At 45.9% G+C, this 22,228-nt stretch overlaps 1 protein-coding gene across 1 annotated transcript; it reads left to right on the forward strand.

Moving 5' to 3' along the window:
- The first annotated feature begins 6,765 nt into the window (after nt 1–6,765).
- Nucleotides 6,766–21,986, forward strand: LOC310785441 (apoptosis-associated speck-like protein containing a CARD). Its single transcript, XM_083646511.1, has 4 exons — nt 6,766–6,883; nt 9,721–9,997; nt 19,939–19,992; nt 21,311–21,986. Exons 2-4 carry the CDS (start codon nt 9,730–9,732, stop codon nt 21,559–21,561), a joined length of 573 nt encoding a protein of 190 aa, XP_083502637.1. The 5' UTR covers nt 6,766–6,883; nt 9,721–9,729; the 3' UTR covers nt 21,562–21,986.
- Nucleotides 21,987–22,228: the final 242 nt, after the last annotated feature.

Below are 22,228 nucleotides of genomic sequence, written 5' to 3' on the forward strand. Positions count from 1 at the left end.
AACCAATGGAATATCAGTCAGGAAGAAAAAACTATTTTAGCCTATTCACCTTATTCTTTGTCCATATAAGGACGCTTCTGCATGACGTCATTTTGTAATCGTCTTTCCGTTTTAGACACGGAAGTAGATTACGCCTACCGTAGTCATTTTTAGACTTGCCAAAAAGCTGTTTTCAAGCAAAAAAACAAACTGTTTTAAAGTTTTAATATTTTTTAGTGTGAGAACGTATTCCAAATATGTGACCAGTTTATCAGAATAACGCCTATTCGGAAATATTTAATGAGCAGCCAGTACTGAGAGCGCTGGCTGTGCTGACCGGTCGGACTAGCTAGTATCTGTCAAACCCTACTGTAGGCCTACTGGCAGTGAGAAAACAGTGTCGACGTGCTTTTGTAACTAACGTTAAATGCAGACCGGGTACAGCCATCGGCTCCTTGCAGCAGTAACGCTATGAACATGTAACTGAAGTTGGCCGCAGTGTAGCTTCTGAATGTTGCCAAACTTCATTCATTCATAGTGACGTTTTGTTTTGAAATTGGCCGCCAACTAGCGCTGAACCGGAAGAACAAATAAAATTGCAATATTTACAAATCCAATATTTCTTTTTACTTTCAATCGTCTTTGAGATTCAGACTCTTGTGGTCTGCATCCATTCCCGTGTAAATGTCCATTAGAGTCAATAGGTTGCAGCTGGACAAGTCATTCGTAGCCATCAGAACTTCCCCACCACAACATATCACAACTAGCCTATGCGGTAGCATGTATCGATAACAAGAAATGTGATAGGAAACAGGTTTAGCGAATGCCGCCATCGGTGTATGAATGGGTGAATGTAGACTACCTACTGATTGTAAAGCGCTTTGGATAAAAGCGCTATATAAATGCAGGCCATTTACCATTTACCATTTAGCGACAAATCTGGAGACTTCAAAAACATGCCGTTTTAACGGAGTCCATTCCGACCACGAGGGGTGGCAATGTGCCAAAAATGAGCGCTTCTGCCTTTGTTAGGCTACATAAAGGCCTACAGTATGTCTCACTTTTTCTGACATGGATCAGCAGCGCAGCAGTAAGCTGTCTCCTCTCCTCGGTGTGATGCACGGACCTGCCTGCCTGCATAGCCGAAGCGCGTTGGGATCCCTAGCTCTACCAAACAATTCAAAGCCGTTTGCAGCACTTGAGGAAACCGTGAGTTTGCTCGTTTAATTCGTTGATATAAGCGATTGCCCGAACGATTCATTAATTAATAAACTAGTGAACGTGAAGTGAAGTGAAGTGAGTCACGAAGAGCCACACCCACCCACTCAGATGGATCTGCGGATAATGACCTGCCACTGTTTAACAGCAGCTGCGCTTGCGTGGAAGCGGATCTTACACCGGCGGCCGAGGTGAATAAGATACGGACTCGCGGGAGTGCGCGTAGGCCGGCTAATTGTTGTTTAACATGCAGGCCAACCGGCTAGGAGCAGGTTATAATACGGATTCCACTGCATGTTAAGAAGTGGCTCTGGTCAAACCGAGTTTGACTCACATATGAGTCACAGGAAGTGTAAACACAATCAGAACTTCCGATTGTGTTTACACTTCCTGTTAGTCTCTCAAGCCAGACTGTCTCTTCTATATAAGGTGAAGAGCTACAAAATATTGTAATGATTCAGGTATTCCTCCAGGAACCAGGAGACTTGTAGTTGGTACAGGCTTTTATTCACGGCTCATTCTCATAGCTCCTAGCGGTAGCTACGCACCTAGCTATACACACGTCTTCCCAGCTCTCTCACATAGCTTGACTGGCATCACCACGAGACAGGAAGTGCCACTTACACACCGTTCCCCCCAGGAACAACCCCACACATCAGTTCCTAGCTACACACCGAGACACCCCATTACATGTCAAAACCCCGGGTCGCTACATACTCCCCGCCCAACAAAAGCCAGCTCCCACGCTGGCACCCACAACCCACACATATCCCCCTGTACCAAAACACAACAACACTTTTCGTCAACCCCCACTGACATTCAATTTCCCCACAAACAGTCTTTTCTTATTACACCACTTATTTTTCTCCATCACCACCATCATTTCCTTACTGCACATTACCCACATTTTCAATTAACATTCCCATTCAAATAGCCCTTTTCTTTTTACACACATTTAAATTCAACCCCGTCACATTTACATTCAACCATACCCCAACATTTACCTTATTCCTTTTCCATTATTTCTTTTTCCCTTTTACCATCCATTTAAACCACCACAATTTCCATCCCCCCTTTCAAAGCTTCTGTCCCACCTGAAGCACTCTAGTCCCTCTCAACCCCCAATGGGGTCAGTCCTCCCCAGGGTGACCCTCCCCGGCCCCTTTTCCGTGCCCCACAGTCATCACACGCCCTGCATTATCTCCGCACATCCCCCCTCTGTTTGTCCCAGTAGCCAAATGCACGAACACGGCGGAGTGTCTCTTCAGGCACGCAATGACCGGATCCGGGGGAACCGGATCTGGGGGCCCTGTGTGCCCACCGTAGCGCAGAGAACGGCCGGAGGAGCCGCAAAAGAGACTGTTGGATGACGCTGCATGACCTCCCGCATCCTCATCAGCTCCTCTGCCCAGGCAGGCGTAGCTTCCAATAGCCGTCTGACTTCTTTCAACAAACGGGCTTCCATGCCCGCCAGCCCCGAGCTGATCACCGTCGTCAGCTCCTCTTTCCTCCCGTTCAGCGACGGCCATTCTCCATCGCGCACCATCGCACGTGGTGCTCGTAGAAGCTAGCCTCGTAGCAGTTAGCATGCACAGCTAACCGCCCACGCCAGGTCGAGCCCGAGCCTCCAAACCGTCCAACTTTCTCCGTTCCTCCTTACTCTTTCCCCTCCTGGCCGACGCGGAGGCAATACTTCACGTTTCACTCCTGACACCAATGTAACGATTCAGGTATTCGTCCAGGAACCAGGAGACTTGTAGTTGGTACAGGCTTTTATTCACGGCTCATTCTCATAGCTCCTAGCGGTAGCTACGCACCTAGCTATACACACGTCTTCCCAGCTCTCTCACATAGCTTGACTGGCATCACCACGAGACAGGAAGTGCCACTTACACACCGTTCCCCCCAGGAACAACCCCACACATCAGTTCCTAGATACACACCGAGACACCCCATTACATGTCAAAACCCCGGGTCGCTAAAATATGATAAGAACATAAAGGGATACTTTTCTCCATGCAACAAAATTCTAAAATATAATTGAGATCCTTCTTCTTCCTCGTGTCCGGCCGTCCTCTATATCAAGTCTTTCCAGTGGTTGGCGCAGGCGAGTGCAGCGGCATTTGGCTTGGCCAGGTCATCTCCAGTGCATTTTGGGGCATAGCTACATCTCATGATGTGTTCCATTGTTTGTGGTTCGCCGCACACACATGCATCAGAACATGTTAGTGTCCATTTTTTCATGGCTGCCTTGCAGCGTCCTTCGCCGACCCACAGACAGTTCAGTGTTTTCCAGACCCAAGGTTGGTCATGGCCGGTCGCTAGGCATTCGTCTGGGGTGATGCCTCTCTCTGTCCATTGGGTTGTCTGGCTGCCCAGGCTGTTCCACTGGTTATGCCACTCTGTAGTCCTGGCAGTAGATGGTGTGGTCTCCAGTTCTACAGTGGCATCCAGGAAGCTGCTTCTGGACCTGAGCCGTTTCTGGGGGGCAGAGTGTTGGTGGAGTGAGTGCCGGTTGTCATGGGCCTGCTTTTTGCGCTCGGCTTTGGCGGTGACTGCTCTGCGGATGTCAGGGGGGGCGATGCCAGAGAGGGCGTAAAGGCAGGGTACGGGGGTTGTTTTAATGCACCCAGTCACTATCCTGCAGGTCTCGTTGAGGATAGGGTCTATTTTGCGTGCATGGCTTGATTTATACCATGCTGGGCAGGCATATTCGGCGGTGGAAAAGCACAGGGCTAATGCCGTTGTGCGCAGCGTACTTGGGTGAGCTCCCCACTTTGAGTTGGTAAGTTGACGCAGAAGGCTGTTCCTGGTGGACACCTTAGCTCTCGTCTTCTGGATGTGTTCCTTGTAGCTGAGGGTATGGTCTAAGGTTACTCCCAGGTAGACTGGGTGCTGGTGGTTTTCAAGCCTTATTCCGTCCCAGGTTACGTTGAGCTCCCGTTTAGCCTACTTGTTTTTGAGGTGGAAGCTACAGATTTGGGTCTTCCCAGGGTTTGGACGTAGGTGGTTTTCCAGATAGTATGAGGACATATCTGTCAGTCCTTGTTCCAGGGTTGACTCGACTTCTGGGAAGGTATGCTGCTGCGTTGTCATGGCTAGGTCATCTGCGTAGATAAACCTGCTGCATCCTTCTGGTAGGGGCTGGTCGTTGGTATAGACATTGAAGAGGAGAGGTGCCAAGACACTGCCCTGCGGCAGCCCGTTGTTCTGGTGGAACCATCTGCTTTTTTTATTGTTGAGTGTGACATAGAACATCCGGTTGCTCAGAAGACATCTTATTATGTTGCACAGTTTGGCATCCGCTGTCATGTCGAAAAGTTTTTTGGTCAGCAGCCTGTGTTGGACGGTGTCATAAGCTGCCGAAAGATCTACAAAGGCAACGCCTGTTATCAGCTTCTTCTGGTAGCCGTCCTCGATGTACTGGGTGAGGTTTAGCAGTTGGCCTGTGCATGATTTTCCCGGTCTAAATCCAGCTTGGTCCTTGATTAGCTCAGCGTCTATCTGGGGGGATAGTCGGCTGAGGAGTAGTCGCTCGAACAGCTTGTAGGTGGTGCAGAGTAGGGAGATGGGCCGGTAGCTTTTGGGGAGGTTGGGATCTTTTCCAGGTTTTAGAAGAGCAATGATGATGGCTTTCCTCCAGATCGTTGGTATATGCTGGGTTTGGAGGCACGTGTTGTACATGTCCATGAGCCATTGTTTGGCGACTGGGCCTAGGTGGGTTATCATCTCAGACAGTATGTCGTCAGGACCTGCAGCTTTGCCCAGCTTCATGGTGTTTAGTCCTGCTTCAAACTCCTCAAAGGTGAAGGGCTTGGTTAGGATGGACATGTTCTGCTGACTGCCTGGGATGGTGGTGAGATGGTGTTGACCTTTGGCCCTACGCTTTTCTGCTCGTCTCCCGTTGGCCACCAGTTGGCTCCCGACCTGGTTTGGTGTTACATCGGATATAGCAGGTGGTGTGATCTTATCACCGTTTAGTTTCCGGATAGTGGACCAGGCTTTTTTGCTGTTCTGAGTCATGTTGATGCTCTCTACAAGATCCTTCCAGGCTTTCCGCCTCTCCTTCCCTAGGGATTCCATGAGTGCATCACTGAGGTCGCTGAGGTCGAGATCCTGACGAGATCTGACGAGATCCTGGTCGAGATCCTTCCAGGCTTTCCGCCTCTCCTTCCCTAGGGATTCCATGAGTGCATCACTGAGGTCGCTGAGGTCGAGATCCTGACAGGCTAGCTATCACTTTTGTCTTCAGAGACATATCTTGGAGTCTCTCTCTCTCTCTCTCTCTCTCATTCCTCACTCAATTCAATTGGTTTGAGGCTATATCAAACAGGATGTCGCCAAAGCAAAACATAGACATCACAACAATAAACAGTAAACGATAAAATTAAATTAACAATAAAATTAAATAAAAGGAAAAAGTCCTTATTAGCTAGGCATCGGCTATACCTTTTGATAGGCTATACGGGGGATCAGCTGAGCAGCATTTTGGTAAACAAACCGCGTTTCCGGGGGGAAATGACAATGGGACCCTATGGAGCCAGCCTTGAATGTCTCACTCTAGCCCTGGCTATGTTGTTTACGTTTTTAAAACTGCGACAGTTCCCACAACTTTAACACAACATGCACATCAGACTCTTGGAGCTACTTCTGCTCTCACTCAGAATGTCAAAATATAAGCAATAGCATGTACTGTAGGTCTAATAGTTTTTGAGAGAGTTTAGCCCAACTCATACTAGTTAACTGGAATATGGAATATCTTTCAATAATCTTATGACTAAAAGGCTAAAAGTAATCTCATGTGTAAGAAATGGCTGTTCTCCATTATAGTAACATTTTTAATAAATGGGTTTTGGATTTATTTAGCTTCAAGAGTGCATTTTTGTTCTTGTGTGACCCTCAACAGAGGCTTTGAGAACTTACTGACTTATGCTTAAATTAACCCACTCATATTCTGGTTTATTTCAAGAAAAACATTTCGGCTAGTGGAAATTCTAATTGGCTGGTAACTTTAAAATCTAGCAGCCATATTGTCAGGTGATCAAAAAAGTTAATTTCAGGTCCTGCAGGGAGAGCAGGTGGTGACAGGAGTGAATGAGAAAAGAATCAAACATTGGTGGTTAAGACTGAATATTGACATCACAACTGTTAATTTAAAATGAGTTATTCTTCTAAACCTGGCTTCAAATGCCCCAAATTTTTAGCACCGGTGCCATTCGGCCCCCAACCCTCAGCAAAATCTGGCCCTCTGGTAGTGAGGACATTTTTTTTGTGGCGCTCCCTATCATCAAAGTTGGCCATCCACATAAACATTCTAAATTGCCCCCAGCTTACTTTCTGTTGCAATTTGCTAGCCTAACTGACAGGAAATAAGCTAGGTTCCAAACGCTTCCAGCAACACAATTCCGTGAAAACCATGTAGATTGCTGACATATTTCTATAGCCTAAACATTCTTGAATATTTTCACATTTAAGTAAAGTAAAATTAAATGAGGGGTCGTTTAATCACCCCCCGCCCCACACACACACACACACACACACACACACACACACACACACACTCAAATGCCACAACTACTTCTCCATACAGGCGGAGTGGTGAGTAAAGTGAAAGTAAAATGTAGCTATAGTTCAGACTCCATTTTACAAGCAGATAGCAGAGCAGGAGGGAAACGGCTGAGGCAGGGTGAGTGTTGTGTTAGCCTACATTATTATTTTACAGTAAATTAAGTAACAGTTGTCTAGCCTACTGAAGCCTACTGCGTTCACCTGACATAAATTCAGTCCGCTTTTTCCAGTCATGAGAAATATGTAACTGTGAGATAATGGTGTCAGAAAAACAAAGAGACATTGACGTGCGCATGGAGCCTACTTCGCAGAAGGCAAAGAAGCAGCTGATTAGTTTTATTCCCGTCCTGGTCTGAGACTGGGAGATGCGGCCGTTTTTCAGTCAGATGGCACCCTAAAAAAAAGGGGAGGGGGGTGGTTGATTGACTTTATGCAGGCAGCTCCTATCTGCTTCACACTTGCTGGGCGCTCCAATTAGACTATACGTCCCAAAGTTTGTTATGGTTATGGAGATGACTGAGAAACTCGTACTCTTGGCGTTGTAGGCTACAATTTATTTGGCGCGCCCTTGGTACGAAGCGGAATATCCCGCTTTTTTTTTACCCTCGCCCTGCTCTCGCCATTATGCCAAAGAGTAGGCTATTGGACGCAAGAGCTCTCCGCTCTGCTCCGCTACGTGCCCTGTGTATTTCCGCTTCCAGCTTCGAGTTGCGTCAGGTCAAGCAGAGCAGATCGAGCTGAGCAGGTAAAAAACTCACTTGTATGTCAAGGGAAGAGACAGTCACAGTGGGGGGAGGCAATTTGTCCTGCTTTCAATTCAATAGGACGAATCAGCATGACGTCACTGCCACCCAGAAATGCGGAACCCCGCAGCAGACGTTAACTAGTATGAGTTAGTATGAATTAACGAACGTTAATATCTCAAAAACTATAGGCAACATCACATCGCTTAGCCTATATTTTGACATTCTGAGTGAGAGCAGAATTTGCTCAAGAGTTAGTCCTACAATAATGCATGTCGTGTTAAAAGTTGTGTGAACTATCACAGTTTTTAAAATGGAAACAGAGTCAGACACTCAAGCCTACCAAAGCTCACGCTCCATAGGGTTCCATTGCCGTTGCCACCCAGTGACGCGGTTTGTTTACCAAAATACTGCTCCTGCTCGGCTGATCCTTCTGTAGGCTAGCCTTAACTTTGAAAAGTGGTTGCCGGGGTGGCAACCTGGCAGGAGCATTTGGTTGCCAAAATAAAAAATATGGTTGCCATTTTTAGTCGCTTTATATTTTGAGTAATTAAGATACTATGCAGTCATAAGTCGGCTTAATATTGACGATGTGACATAAAAGTAAGTATGATAGCCTATAGGCTATTTCTATAATCGTATAGGCTACTATGTATGCTTGTAATTAGGGAATCTTTTTATCTTATTACAGCTAGGGATGCAATGATTATAGCCTACATTTTGATTATACGATTATAGTCTGAGAAAAAACTATCACGGTTTCACGATTATTATTTTGGATGTATAAAAATCACATGAGCATTCTTTAAAGGGGGACTGACCCCCCCAGATTTCTTGCATAACGGTATTCTACTTGATTTGAAAACTCTGCAGACAAGATGGCCGCCTATACTCCCTTCTTTAGCTGGCAGAATTACTCCCCCATAAACTAAGTCAACTTGGCCAATAAGTAGGCTATGTAACATACAAAATAAAACAAACGGTAATGTCTTAATTTGATGTAGAATGCAGAGGACATGTAACTGTTTAGTTAAACTTGCATTCCAGGAATATTGCTCTAAAGATAACGTAAATGGCTCGAGACTGTTTCGTCCTGAAACCCACTCGCTTGGCGCCAGAACACAATCGATTTGGGGGTGGAACACACCATGATTGGCCAACGCCAACGCCAGTGCCCAGAACTGTCAAATCGAATCATCTCAACGATGTTTTGGGTCTCGCAACATCATACACCCTCGCCCAGGTGACCCAGCCGGGGCTGGCCAAGCCCCAACTTACGTCCCAGTAGTTACCCACGGTCAGCCCTCTAGGAAGGGTCGAAGGTGGTCACGTGGTCAGGGCCACTCAATCCGCTGCTCCGGAACTACTGAAAAAAAGCACAAAACATAAACTGTGATTTCTCAAACAGTACAAAACATAATTTAAAGGTGAATTAATGTGATAGAGTCCTAAAAGTGGTCACTCGTTTAAAGTGTAAATGGAGTGTCTAGCTATGAAGGAGCAGTTAGAGTTCAAAGAGCCAGGGCATGGTTTCACCTTGAACTGCTATTTAAAACTAACTGTAGTTGCCCCAGGAGCTGTTGAAGCCATTTGTTTACCAACATCCTGATCCCTCGTATAGATAAATCGTGATCTACCAGTAGATCTCAGGCCATCAAAAAGTAGCTCGCCAAAGAAATCCCAAATGTTTTTTGTTTTTTAATGCATAAACTAACTCCCACTAAGCTAACTCAGTTTCTACAGTATTTAACATGATTAAATAATGTTGAATAAATAATGTAATACTGTTAAAATGTACTAATATATGTATGGGAAAAGAAGTAGCGACTATTTTTATTTTTGTAAGTAGCTCTCATCCTAAAAAAGTTTGGGTACCCCTGGTCTAAACCCTAGGTCGAGGTCTAAAACCAATGGAATATGAGTCAGGGAGAGAAAGGCAGTTAAATTTAATGGGAGGGGCAGAGGGGTGGTATTGTTCAAAAAAATGAAAATAACCTCAGAGAAGAAATGTAGTCTATGTGGGAGCAGCCTATGATCAGAGAATAGAACACATTTTTACCAATTACCTGTTGTTGTCTGTCTGGGCTTATTCAATTCTGCAAGACCCAAATACCTAAACCGGTGGTATCGATGAAATGCAATGAGATGAATCTTTAATAAGTGCATAATTGTTCTAACCTTGAAATTATAACATATGCTTTGATCTTATCAGGAGGCAACAATGGCAGAACATCTCTTGGAAATAATGGATAATTTGGCTGATGATGAGTTTAAGAGGTTCAAGTGGCACCTGCAGCAGCCTGACATCCTAGCCGGCTGCAAACCCATCCCTAAGGCCAAGCTGGGCAATGCAGAGCGGGAAGACGTAGTGAGTCTGATAGCGGCGGCCTATCCCCAACCCCAACATTATGTGGAGCTGACTAAGCAGATTTTAAGCAAGATCAGCAGGAATGATCTAGCACAAAACTTGCCAAGTTCAGGACCCAGAGGTAAGTCATGGGAAGATTTTAAAAAAAATGTGGAGGAAAAAAACAACATAGAACTGGCACATTATTCAGAGACACATCAATTGAGGTATAATACAAAACTTTGTGTATCTACAATTTATATAAATTCTGACTTGTACTCTGTTGGTATTCCACATAGATAATAGATGTGTGCAGGGGCGGACTGCATAATCGGGCACGTTGGGCAAATGCCCGGTGGCCTGGCCTGGCCTGGCCTGGCCTGCAAAAAAAAAAAAAAAAAAAAAAATTTGCAGGCCAGGCCAGGCCACTCACTGAACAGCAGGCCAGGCGTTGCCTACTGGTTTACTAGTGGTTTTATTACTTTATTCAGGGTTAAAGTGGGTGCATCTCATTGTAAAATTGGACTTGGCCCAAATTGGGCTTCAAACGGCCCAAATTGGGCTTCAAATGGCCCAAATCGGGCTTCAAACGGCCCAAATCGGGCTTTAAATGACCCAAATTGGGCTTCAAACGGCCCAAATCTGGCTTCAAACGGCCCAAATTGGGCTTCAAATGGCCCAAATTGAGCTTCAAACGGCCCAAATTGGGCTTCAAACGGCCCAAATTGAGCTTCAAACGGCCCAATTTTTTTGCCGCCGCCCTTCGGACGCCGGCACACGCGTCGGCCCGTATTGGGCTGGCCTGCTTGGTATCTAATGCCCGGCCTGAATTATGATCCCAGTCCGCCCCTGGATGTGTGAAGAGAGACAGGCAACCTTTTGTGAAGTTCTTTGTTAGACACATCAGTAGGTCTGGCTACATGAGGGATTGAACTCAGGCCCACCAGTTAGATGAACATCCTAACCACCAGCCAACTGGCCACCAAAATATTACACAAATTCAGACTTTACCAGCTACAATTATTTCTTAGCCATCACAATACTTTCAGAATAGGATGGATTGGTTTAAAACAAACCTGAAAAAGTGCTCACTATTCTACTAAACTCCAGTCACAACTGACATTAACTAGCATTTCACTGGTGGTAAGATCTGACAATTAACGGGTCAACTATGGGCACTTTCAAGTGTCAACACAACACATTAATGGGGTATGGGACTATAGTCTAGTACTAGTGGATTGATGATATGGGAGATCAGGCATAACTAAGTAATGCTAGCATTTGAGGGATCAAGTGTCATTGTTGACCGACATAAATACCTGAGGAGTAGCTTCTTCACAGATTGTGAGATTTTCAACTTGGATATCGCTTTTTTTCTGTCAGCCTAATTCATTCGGTTGTTTATTTAGCATGCAAGCTGACATATTGTTTACTAGTTAAGTTAACCTGGTTGTTCTGGCTCAAAGGAAAGCATATAGTCCAAAATCACTTGTGTTTTATGACTAAGACACACAATATGAAAATACATTCAAATCTATCTCATTATTAAGACAGAAATTAAATTTAATGGTCGCCGGTGATAAACTGTTGTACACAGCGTGTTTGCTGATACAAACTTTGTTCACCATCCCATTAGGCTTTTTCACTCCCACCCAAGTCACCCATTTTGTGTCTAAAAGGCAGGAAGTAACACAGGTGCACGCAGAACATAAATTAGGTTTTCCAACTTCCAATCCCTTTGGTGATCCAGTGCTGGGGCCCTCATTACTGTTTTGCTTGCACCTGTGTTACTTCCTGCATTTTAGACACAAAATGGGTGAATTGGTTGGGAAGTGAAAAAGGCTAATTAGCATTTTGTTATTTGAGATAGTGATATAAAAAAAATATTACTAGTAGGGATTAATGCAGTTACAGGGTAAGACCCTGTTCAGACCACTAACTTGGCCCAGCTCCGATCTTTGGCGCTCCGATCTCAGTAAAGTAGGCTATAGGTCTGAACGCACCCAATGCGCATTGAAATCCGACCGCCTCAGGCCACCTTCGGGGGTGGGCTCATGCACATTTTTTATTATATTTTTTTCATTTCAATAGATTCTATACTTGAATGAAACTTCCCATTTAAAAAGAAAGTGAAAATAATATTGCAAAAGCAGTTATATATACCGGCATTAGGCTATTCTGCAGACTTAGGCCAAACTATTTTCCTTTGAAATGGCTAAATTTTAAATCAGTGCAATTATTAAGAAAATTATGTTGTTATTTGGCTCATTAAAACCACACTGCAGCTGCAGAGATCTCACTCGCTTTCAGAAGGACAATAACCTTCAAAAGCTGGGAATAGTATTTGCTTTACTTTAAACTGATGGAAAGGTGAGAATATTTATTTATATATATTTTGTTAGATAAAAATGTGTTATGAATGTACAGTAGGCAATTACACGATTTTTACATGGCATTAATTAAAAGCAGACTGACTGCTGCTGCCGGGTGTCCTGCCAATTAACCAAATAACTTGCCATGCTAATTGCTGCAGTGTTGCAAATGCATTGTTGAAAATGTTAAATATGTAACTGCCATGCCACCTTTGGATGATACGCTAATACAAGGGCCAAGTAATCCACAGCAAATGGCTCTCCTGTATAGGCTACCAAACGTGATTCTGGAATGAAATGCAGTTGGGCAACGAGCGCGAGCAATTGATTGATTGATTCGCCCGACAGGCTGTCAATATAGTGGAGGTAAAAAGCGGTCGTATGATATGAGATTAATCAAAATGCTTAGCCAAATGGGAGCCGAGAGCGAGTGCAGGAGATTTGACGCAGGTGCCAGGTGTGGAGTGGGAGAGATGAAGGTGCGTAGCCTAGGCGTATGGAGATTCAAGTCGTGCGCTGTCTGCACTGACACTGTTGCACTTATTACTTTTAGCTGCTTTTTCATCAAGGCAATGTCCAGGCGAGATATTGGCTCATAATAAGTGTCCACAAATGCAGATAGCTACAGTAGGAGCGTGCATGTTATCTGTCTTTCAATAACGAAAGTGTCCTTCCTTACCGAGAATGACATACATGCCTGTTGAATGCCGACTAATTACATTTTTTTGCTGCAAAGTCGGCCTCTTAATGACAACACTGGAATAAAGATCGACTATAGAGGCTATAAAGAATTAGAATAGAGAAATAAATGGATTCAAAACCTTTATTTACGAAACAATTATTTTGTAACATCCTTTTTTTAGTGGCCGGTAGATATTCTATATGGCTGTCTGAAAAAATGGCTAGCGGAATCCCTGCTTCCCACACAGCCCATGACTTTTCTATGATCAGAATTTCAACTACACAGTAACAAGAGAGAAGCACACAAGACACTGGATGGAGATGTCTTTATTTGCATAGAGCGAGGAAGTGAGATCCGGATACTCCAGACCCCTTGTGGGCCGCATTGTAATGCCAGGTGTGAACTGACGTATACTCAGGTCGGATCTCCCAAGATCCAACTTTGGTTTCAGGCCAGGTCTGAACAGCCCCAAGTGACTATCTGTCACAGTTGGAAGTGTTCTGCCTATCATATAAATAGTTATTATGATGCTGACTGACTGAGAACATCATGATGTCTGTATATGAAGAGAGTCATTTGTTGAAAGTCTTTCCAAATGATTGCTGGCATCAAAGTAAAATCAGTAAATCAGTTTCTAGGTCAGTATTCCTGATACACGTGTCACGATCAGATACAAATCCTGGACCCAAATGCACCACTCAAGAGACAGTTTCCAAAGTCAAAAAGTCTTTACTCAAAACACACTCCAACAAACAAACAGGCAAGATTCCAAAAGGTTAACTGAGGCAGAAAAATACAGATCAAGGTCCAAAATCCAAATGCTATGGAGCTGAGCTGTTTCTGGGTGGATGGCAATTACAATCTGGCAGAGAGCTGGTGGAATGGACATGAAGATATACTAGGGAGCTGATTAGGGAATGAGGAGCAGGTGAGTGGGGATGATTGGAACACAGGTGAAACTACTGAGGGAAGACAGGCAGGTGGGAGTGGCTGGGTCTGGAATGACAGCAGAGTTAGAACAGAGTATGAACAACAAGACTGAATGAATGAGGACTGAATAACTGAATGCAAAAAGTAACATAATAAAGAATGATATTACAAAACTATGACAGAGCCCCCCCCTCAAGGGACGGCTCCTGACGTCCCACAGGGCTGGTCAGGATGGGACCGATGGAACGTCGAGATGAGATCTGGGTCCAGGATGCTGCGAGCAGGGACCCAAGAACGCTCCTCAGGGCCATAGCCCTCCCAGTCCACCAAATACTGCAGCCCCCTCCCTCGACGTCTCGACTTGAGCAGGCACTGAACCGTATAAGCCGGCCCACCATCAATGAGCCGGGCGGGGGGCGGGGGTGGGCTGCAAAGAGCTGACCTTGACTGGCTTAATGCGGGACACGTGGAAGGTGGGATGAATCTTCATGGTAGGTGGAAGGCGCAGGCGCACCGCCGCGGGGTTAATGACCTGGGAGATGGGGAACGGACCAATGAACCTGGGAGCCATCTTTTTAGATTCCACCTTAAGAGGTATGTCCCGGGTGGAGAGCCAAACTCGCTGACCGGGTCTGTACTGGGGAGCTGTGGAGCGCCTCCTGTTGGCCGATCTCTGATACCTCTCAGACGTCCTGAGGAGAGCGGAGCGGGCCCTGAGCCAGGTGCGACGGCAGCGTCTGATGAACGCCTGGACGGAGGGGACACCGGCCTCTTTCTCCTGTTCTGGAAAGAGTGGAGGTTGATAGCCACAGGCGCACTGGAAGGGGGACAGGCCAGTGGCAGAGGTGGGAAGAGTGTTGTGGGCATATTCTACCCACACCAACTGCTTGGCCCAGGAAGAAGGAGCATGTGAGGCGACGCACCGCAGAGCCGTTTCCATGTCCTGGTTCTTCCGCTCAGTTTGGCCGTTGGACTGTGGCTGGAATCCTGAGGACAGACTTGTCGAAGCCCCCAACAATCTGCAAAACTCCTTATAGAAAGCAGAGGTGAACTGTGGCCCCCGGTCAGAGACGTTGTCACTGGGGAGGCCGTGCAGGCGGAACACATGAGTCAATAACAGTTCAGCTGTCCCTTTGGCCGAGAGAAGCTTAGGCAGAGGAATGAAATGTGCAGATATGGAAAAGCGGTCAACAACAGACAGAATAGGGGGGCAGGCCAGTGACAAAGTCCAGCGAAATATGGGACCAGGGACGATGAGGTACGGACAGGGGTTGGAGGAGGCCTGCCGGACTTTGGCGGGAGGTCTTGTGTTGGGAGCAAACGGGACAAGCGGCCACAAACTCCCCTGTGTCCTCCTCCATGGAGGACCACCAGAACCGCTGACGAAGGAGAGCCAGGGTGCGTCGCACTCCCGGGTGACAGGCCAGACGAGAGGAGTGTCCCCACTGGAGGACCTGAGAGCGGAGATGATCTGGGACGAACAGACGGCCATCTGGACAGTTACTGGGTGCAGGCGAATCAGAGTGTGATTGTTTAACCTTACCCTCAATGTCCCAGACCAGAGCTCCAATCAGACAGGAAGGAGGAACGATCCGTTCCATCTCCGTAGAATCCTCCTCCTTCTGAAACTGGCGGGAGAGGGCATCAGGTTTGATGTTCTTGGAGCCTGGGCGGTAGGAGAGAGTAAAGTTAAAACGATCAAAGAACAGAGCCCAACGAGCCTGGCGGGAACTCACCCTTTTGGCAGTGCGTAGATACTCTAAGTTCTTATGATCTGTCCAAACCACAAAGGGGAGTCCCGCCCCCTCGAGCCAGTGTCTCCACTCCTTCAAGGCCAACACGACTGCCAGCAGTTCCCGATCTCCTACGGAGTAATTCCTCTCCGCCGGCGACAACTTAAGGGAGAAGAAGGCGCAGGGGTGCACCTTCTGATCCCCGGCTGAGCGTTGGGACAGGACAGCCCCCACCCCTATGCCTGAGGCGTCTACCTCCACCACAAACTGCTTGGAGGGGTCAGAGTGCGTGAGAATGGGGCCACTGGTGAAACGTCTCTTGAGCTCCTGAAACGCTGCTTCAGCAGCGGGAGACCAAGAGTAGCGTATGTTAGTTGAGGTAAGAGCTGTGAGGGGACCTGCCACGGAGATATAGTTCCGGATAAATCATCTGTAGAAGTTGGCAAACCCTAGGAAACGGTTAAGCCCTGTACGGGATGTGGGCTGAGGCCACTCTGCAACCGCACGAACCTTGGCCAGGTCCATCTCGATGCTTCCTCCCTTGAGCTCCATCCCCAGAAATGACATCTCTGGGACATGAAATTCACTCTTTTCTGCCTTTTCAAAAAGGCGATTCTCCAGGAGTCTGTGCAGGACCCTCCTCACATGACCCTCATGCTCCTCAGGAGATCTGGAAAAGACTAGGATGTCATCGTGGTAAATATAGACAAACCTGTGTAGCATGTCCCTGAACAAGTCATTCATCATGGTTTGGAAAACTGCGGGAGCATTTGTTAGTCCGAAGGGCATGACTAAATATTCATAATGACCACTGGGGGTGTTAAATGCAGTCTTCCATTCGTCCCCCTCCCGAATGCGGACCAAATGGTATGCATTTCTAAGGTCAAGCTTGGTGAAAACTGTGGCACCTTGGAGCGGAATTTATGAGTGGGAGGGGGTACCTGTTTTTCACCGTGATATTGTTGAGTCCTCGATAGTCGATGCAGGGTCGCAGAGACTTATCTTTTTTCTTTACGAAAAATAATCCTGCTCCTGCAGGTGATGAAGACGGGCGAATGATGCCAGCTGCCAGAGACTCACTGATGTACTTGTCCATGGCCTGCATCTCTGGAGATGACAGGGAGAATAACCGACCCTTGGGAGGCGAGGTGCTAGGGAGCAGATCTATGGCACAGTCGTAGGGTCTGTGAGGAGGCAGAGCTGTGGCACGGGACCGGCTGAACACCTCCTTCAACTCTAGATAGGTTGGAGGCACCTTAGACAGGTCAGGAAACTCAGAAGGAGAATGAGGGTTATGTTCAGGATACAGGGCATTTCTTAAACAGACAGCATGACAGTGCTCACTCCAGCCTAAAATGACTCCTGTGGCCCAGTCAATGTGGGGATTGTGTCTAAGGAGCCACGGATAACCAAAAATCACTGGGAGTTGAGGGGCATGGATCAAAAGAAATGATAGTGTCTCATGATGGTTACCTGACAGGCTGAGGTGCACTGGAGCAGTGCGGTGGGTCACTGTGGCAAGGAGGTGTCCATCGAGGGCGCTGGCCGGAAGAGGGGATTCCAGGGGGGTCTGCGGGATGTTGAGCTGCCGAGCCAACTGGTAATCCATGAAGTTGGCGTCTGCCCCAGAGTCGATAAATATCGACACGGTGTGTGTGTGTCCATCCAAGAGGAATTGAGCATGGGTTATGGGTCGAGAGGGCAATTCCGGAAGTCGAGCTTGGCCCACCAGTGCCCTCCGGATTACTGATGAGCCCTTTCTTTTACCGGACAGGAAACGACGAAGTGACCATGTTGGCCGCAGTACATGCAGCGATTCTCCTGGCGACGCTGAAGGCGTTCCTCTGGAGTGAGGTGGGCCCTTCCCAGCTGCATGGGCTCAGAGTTGTCAGGGGGGCTTGAGGGCAAGGCGCGGAGCTGCTTCACTGGCTCTGTGGGAACAGAAGAAAAGCGGACCGGTGCACGGGAAACTGCAGACTGCAATCTCTCCCTCTTTCTCTCTCTCATACGGTTATCGATACGGATGGTTAGATCAATGAGAGAGTCAAGCTCGCTAGGTAGTTCTCGAGCGGCCAGTTCATCCTTGATTTTCTCAGATAATCCATGGTAAAAGGCATCATACAAAGAGGAAGAGTTGCACTTACTTTCAGTGGCAATTGTCCGGAACTCGATGGAGTAGTCAGCCACCGGTCGCTCTCCCTGTCTCAGGTTCAGCAGCCCTCTCGCTGCCTCCCGGGCCGAAGTAGTGTGATCAAATACTTTCCTCAATTCTGCTGAAAATGTCTCAGAAGAGGAGCAGGCTGAGGAATGCCTCTCCCACTCAGCTGTTCCCCACAGCCTAGCTCGGTCCGTGAGCAGGGAGATGATGTAGGCCACTTTGGAGCGTTCAGTGGGAAAGGCGGAAGGCTGAAGTTCAAAGGCCAAAGAGCATTGAGTCAAAAAAGGCCGACAGCTGCTGGACTCACCAGAGAAGCGCTCCGGGGGGGAAACACGAGGTTCGGACCTGGACACGGCCTGCACTAGAGAACTCGTAGGTATTGGTGCTGGGTCCGGTACCCCAACCAGTCCTTGGCTGGGCAATGTGAGCTGCCGTATCCGGTCATGAAGCGCCTCCAGGTTTTTGTCATGGCGTGCAGATGACTCCTGGAGCACCCCGGAAATGGCGCCGAGTTGGTTCTCAAACTGGCGTAGAGCACTAGCTTGTGCCTCTAGCTCTCTCTTTAAGTCGGCTGGGTCCATTTTGGGCCAGATTGTTCTGTCACGCTCAGATACAAATCCTGGACCCAAATGCACGACTCAAGAGACAGTTTCCAAAGTCAAAAAGTCTTTACTCAAAACACACTCCAACAAACAAAACAGGCAAGATTCCAAAAGGTTAACTGAGGCAGAAAAATACAGATCAAGGTCCAAAATCCAAATGCTATGGAGCTGAGCTGTTTCTGGGTGGATGGCAATTACAATCTGGCAGAGAGCTGGTGGAATGGACATGAAGATATACTAGGGAGCTGATTAGGGAATGAGGAGCAGGTGAGTGGGGATGATTGGAACACAGGTGAAACTACTGAGGGAAGACAGGCAGGTGGGAGTGGCTGGGTCTGGAATGACAGCAGAGTTAGAACAGAGTATGAACAACAAGACTGAATGAATGAGGACTGAATAACTGAATGCAAAAAGTAACATAATAAAGAAGGATATTACAAAACTATGACAACACGACTGTTACATGAGTCATCTTAAAGGAGAATTTCGGTTTTTTACACCACGGTCCTCATTTCCAGTTTAGAATATGATGTTTTACTCACCGAAATAGTTTTGCGTCATTCGGATGCCCAGGGAAGATTTTGAGCTCCGAGTACACTCTTCAAACAGGCTAGAACCGCTAGAACGTGAGCCCACGGGGCATTCTGCACGGCAGTGCACGCGCTCTCTAAATGACACTTTTTCTGTCAGATCACGGTTCATTATGGTTGTAAATATAATTATCTAGCTAATAGCTACAAGCTAGGCTAACAACAACACCGGAGTCAGCGTTGATCTGCCCCGGTGGGGTTACAGTGCGTATCGTCCCCCTCTGTGAAACCACTTCTTCAGAGAAACCACAGAAGGGGGACGATACGCACTGTAACCCCACCGGGGCAGATCAACGCTGACTCCGGTGTTGTTGTTAGCCTAGCTTGTAGCTATTAGCTAGATAATTATATTTACAACCATAATGAACCGTGATCTGACAGAAAAAGTGTCATTTACAGAGCGCGTGCACTGCCGTGCAGAATGCCCCGTGGGCTCACGTTCTAGCGGTTCTAGCCTGTTTGAAGAGTGTACTCGGAGCTCAAAATATTCCCTGGGCATCCGAATGACGCAAAACTATTTCGGTGAGTAAAACATCATATTCTAAACTGGAAATGAGGACCGTGGTGTAAAAAACCGAAATTCTCCTTTAAGCCCTGTGCATAGAAAATCTAGTCAAGTCAATTTTGTTTATTTATCTAGCCATACAGTATATCACATGTTTATTTATCTAGCCATACAGTATATCACATGTTTATTTATCTAGCCATACAGTATATCACATGTTTATTTATCTAGCCATACAGTAGAACATGCATTTCTCAAAAGACTTTGCAGAGAATGAGCCTAATTAGATCGAACTGACAACCAGCTATTGAACAGAATGATATAAGACAAACATCAGGAAAAAACACACATAAAACCGAGCCTGGTATTGTGGTGTGACCCTGTACCTATTTTGTGATCAATAGAGGGAACTGACAGTGTGATTATGTCGCTATGAGGGAAACAGAAGTATGTATGTATACAGTCTAAGACATATCCATTTATCATGTCATTTTCATTTAATGTCTTGCAGCCTCAAGACCCCCGACTGGAGCGGCTGGTGGAAGAACCACAAAGGCGGTGGGAGGTAGATGAAGTAATAGGAAGTGAAAATCAGTTGATGTTTAGAAAATCTGAGGAGCAAGTCTGAATTTTTGAAGTATGAACTAATGAATTTCAGACAGCAGTTGGATTTATAAAATGGATATAGCGTTTTGCGTTTTGCAATGAAACCCTTCATATTGTAATTATTGAAATAGCGAGATGCAAGTGGAGTACAGCCTGATTTAAAAAAAAAATTCACTCCCTTTCTCTAGAATTCCTCTAGAATTGTCAGATGCGTATACGAAGAGTTTCTCCCCAAAATGAGACATCCACATTTTTTAAAGATTGACACAAGATTATAGGATTTCAAAAATATAGTAACCAACAATAGAATTTATCAAATTTAAACTAAAATGATCATAACAAGGCCTTTACAAAATAAAATGCCAACTGGGTGATACAAAGTGTCAATTGTGAAATAGGCTTTATAGAATTGTATATATTCACTGTATTCCCATGATGCCACATGCATTTCCTACCAATATAGTGCTTTACCAAACTGTATATTCAGTGGTGTAGTGGTCCCTAGAGAAGTGGGTAGACTGTAATTTATATATAAATTTGCAACCACCCCCCCCCCCCCCCCCCCCATGGGTACATCTACCTGTTCCCCTTCCCCAGTTCATACATCATGCTCTCCTCATTCACCCCCCCATGGGTACATTGTTTTTGTCCCACTGATGATGTGTCACAATGTCTATGACAGCATCAGTGATGTCATCAGTGAAATCATTATTGACCAAAATCATCATATGGCATCACTGATGATGTCATGGGCATGACCCATACATACAGACACTCCTGGAATATTGGCACAATATGACACTCAAACACTTGCCAGACATTCTGACAAACAGACACACGGACACTGCTGGAATTATAGTATAGATTAGTTTGTGGGTCACTTCCTGTTACATGACTGTTACATGAGTCATCTTAATTGCTTAGAACAGCCAGTGGTTCTCCAATTGTTTTGGTGTCAGTACCCCCTTTCCCTGACCCGACTACAACATTTTGCTTAGAAAACTGCAAGAGAAAACTATACAGTAGCCCCATATGTAAAATTACAAAACAAGAAATGGAGTGAAAGAGTTGCAATTAGTGCCTCCTGAGCAGATATATTTTAATGTTTCATTTATTTTTATCATTTATTCTTACATTTTTCCATTTTCCCCTTTCTTGTAGTACCTCCGCATACCCCCGTTTGGGAACCACTAGCCTATCTTACAGAGCTCCACCAGCCTTAAAATCTGATGAATGAATTACTCAGATGAGTCATTTTTCATTCCCTTTCTTTTCAGGGAAACACTTTGTCGATCAACACCGGGTAGCGCTAATCAATGGAGTGAGCAGGGTCGACGCAATCATGGATAAGCTTCTCAGCGAAGATGTTCTTGACGAAGAATCCTACGGTAGAATCATGGCTAAATCTACCAGTCAGGACCAGATGAGGGAGCTCTATAAGTCACTGAAAGTCAATAAAGTCAAAGATATCTTCTACGGTATCCTTGAGCAAGAGGAGAATCGTCTTATCGAAGACATCTTGGGTTAATGAGTAACTGCTATTTTCTTAGACTAGACATAGACAACTTAAGCTCAATATTGTTTTTATACATTCACCGAACAATTGTGTCTGATCAGAGAAATATTCATTGGTAAAAAAAGGTACAGCGTCGTAGCCTTTTAACTCCAAGTTTGTTTGTTTTAAAGCGTTTTGGTCATGGCGACCTTCATCAGAATGAATATTCATACTCTATCTTCATTTTCATTCCAATTTCTGCCAATTGTTGTTTGACCCTTGGCTTTATTCCATTCAATGTTATGTAAAGCTCTCATACTTAAGATCAATTAGCGTGATTAGAGGGCAATGGCATCACTGCCATCATCTTCTATGGGGTAAGAATTCATCAAGAATCCCACCTGCATTTGACTTTGGATGTCTGCTTTTATTATTCTCCTCAATTTATGCAAATGGACCATTACAAATAAAATAATGGAAAAAAAAAAGATTGTCCTGCTTCCATCTGCACCTTTAGGTATATTTAAGGTATTCTTTAGGTATATATTTTAGGTATTTTTAAGTTGTTTTTGATTTATTCCAGATTACCCAAAAATCGTTAAATGTGTGCTGATACATTTATCAGTGTGTGTGTGTGTGCGTGTGTGTGCATGCACGCGTGTGTGTGTGTGTGTGTGTGTGTGTGTGCGTGCGCGCATGT

Source organism: Poromitra crassiceps (assembly GCF_964638095.1).
Source record: "Poromitra crassiceps genome assembly, chromosome: 1".
In the NCBI taxonomy this organism is placed as follows: Eukaryota; Metazoa; Chordata; class Actinopteri; order Beryciformes; family Melamphaidae; genus Poromitra; species Poromitra crassiceps.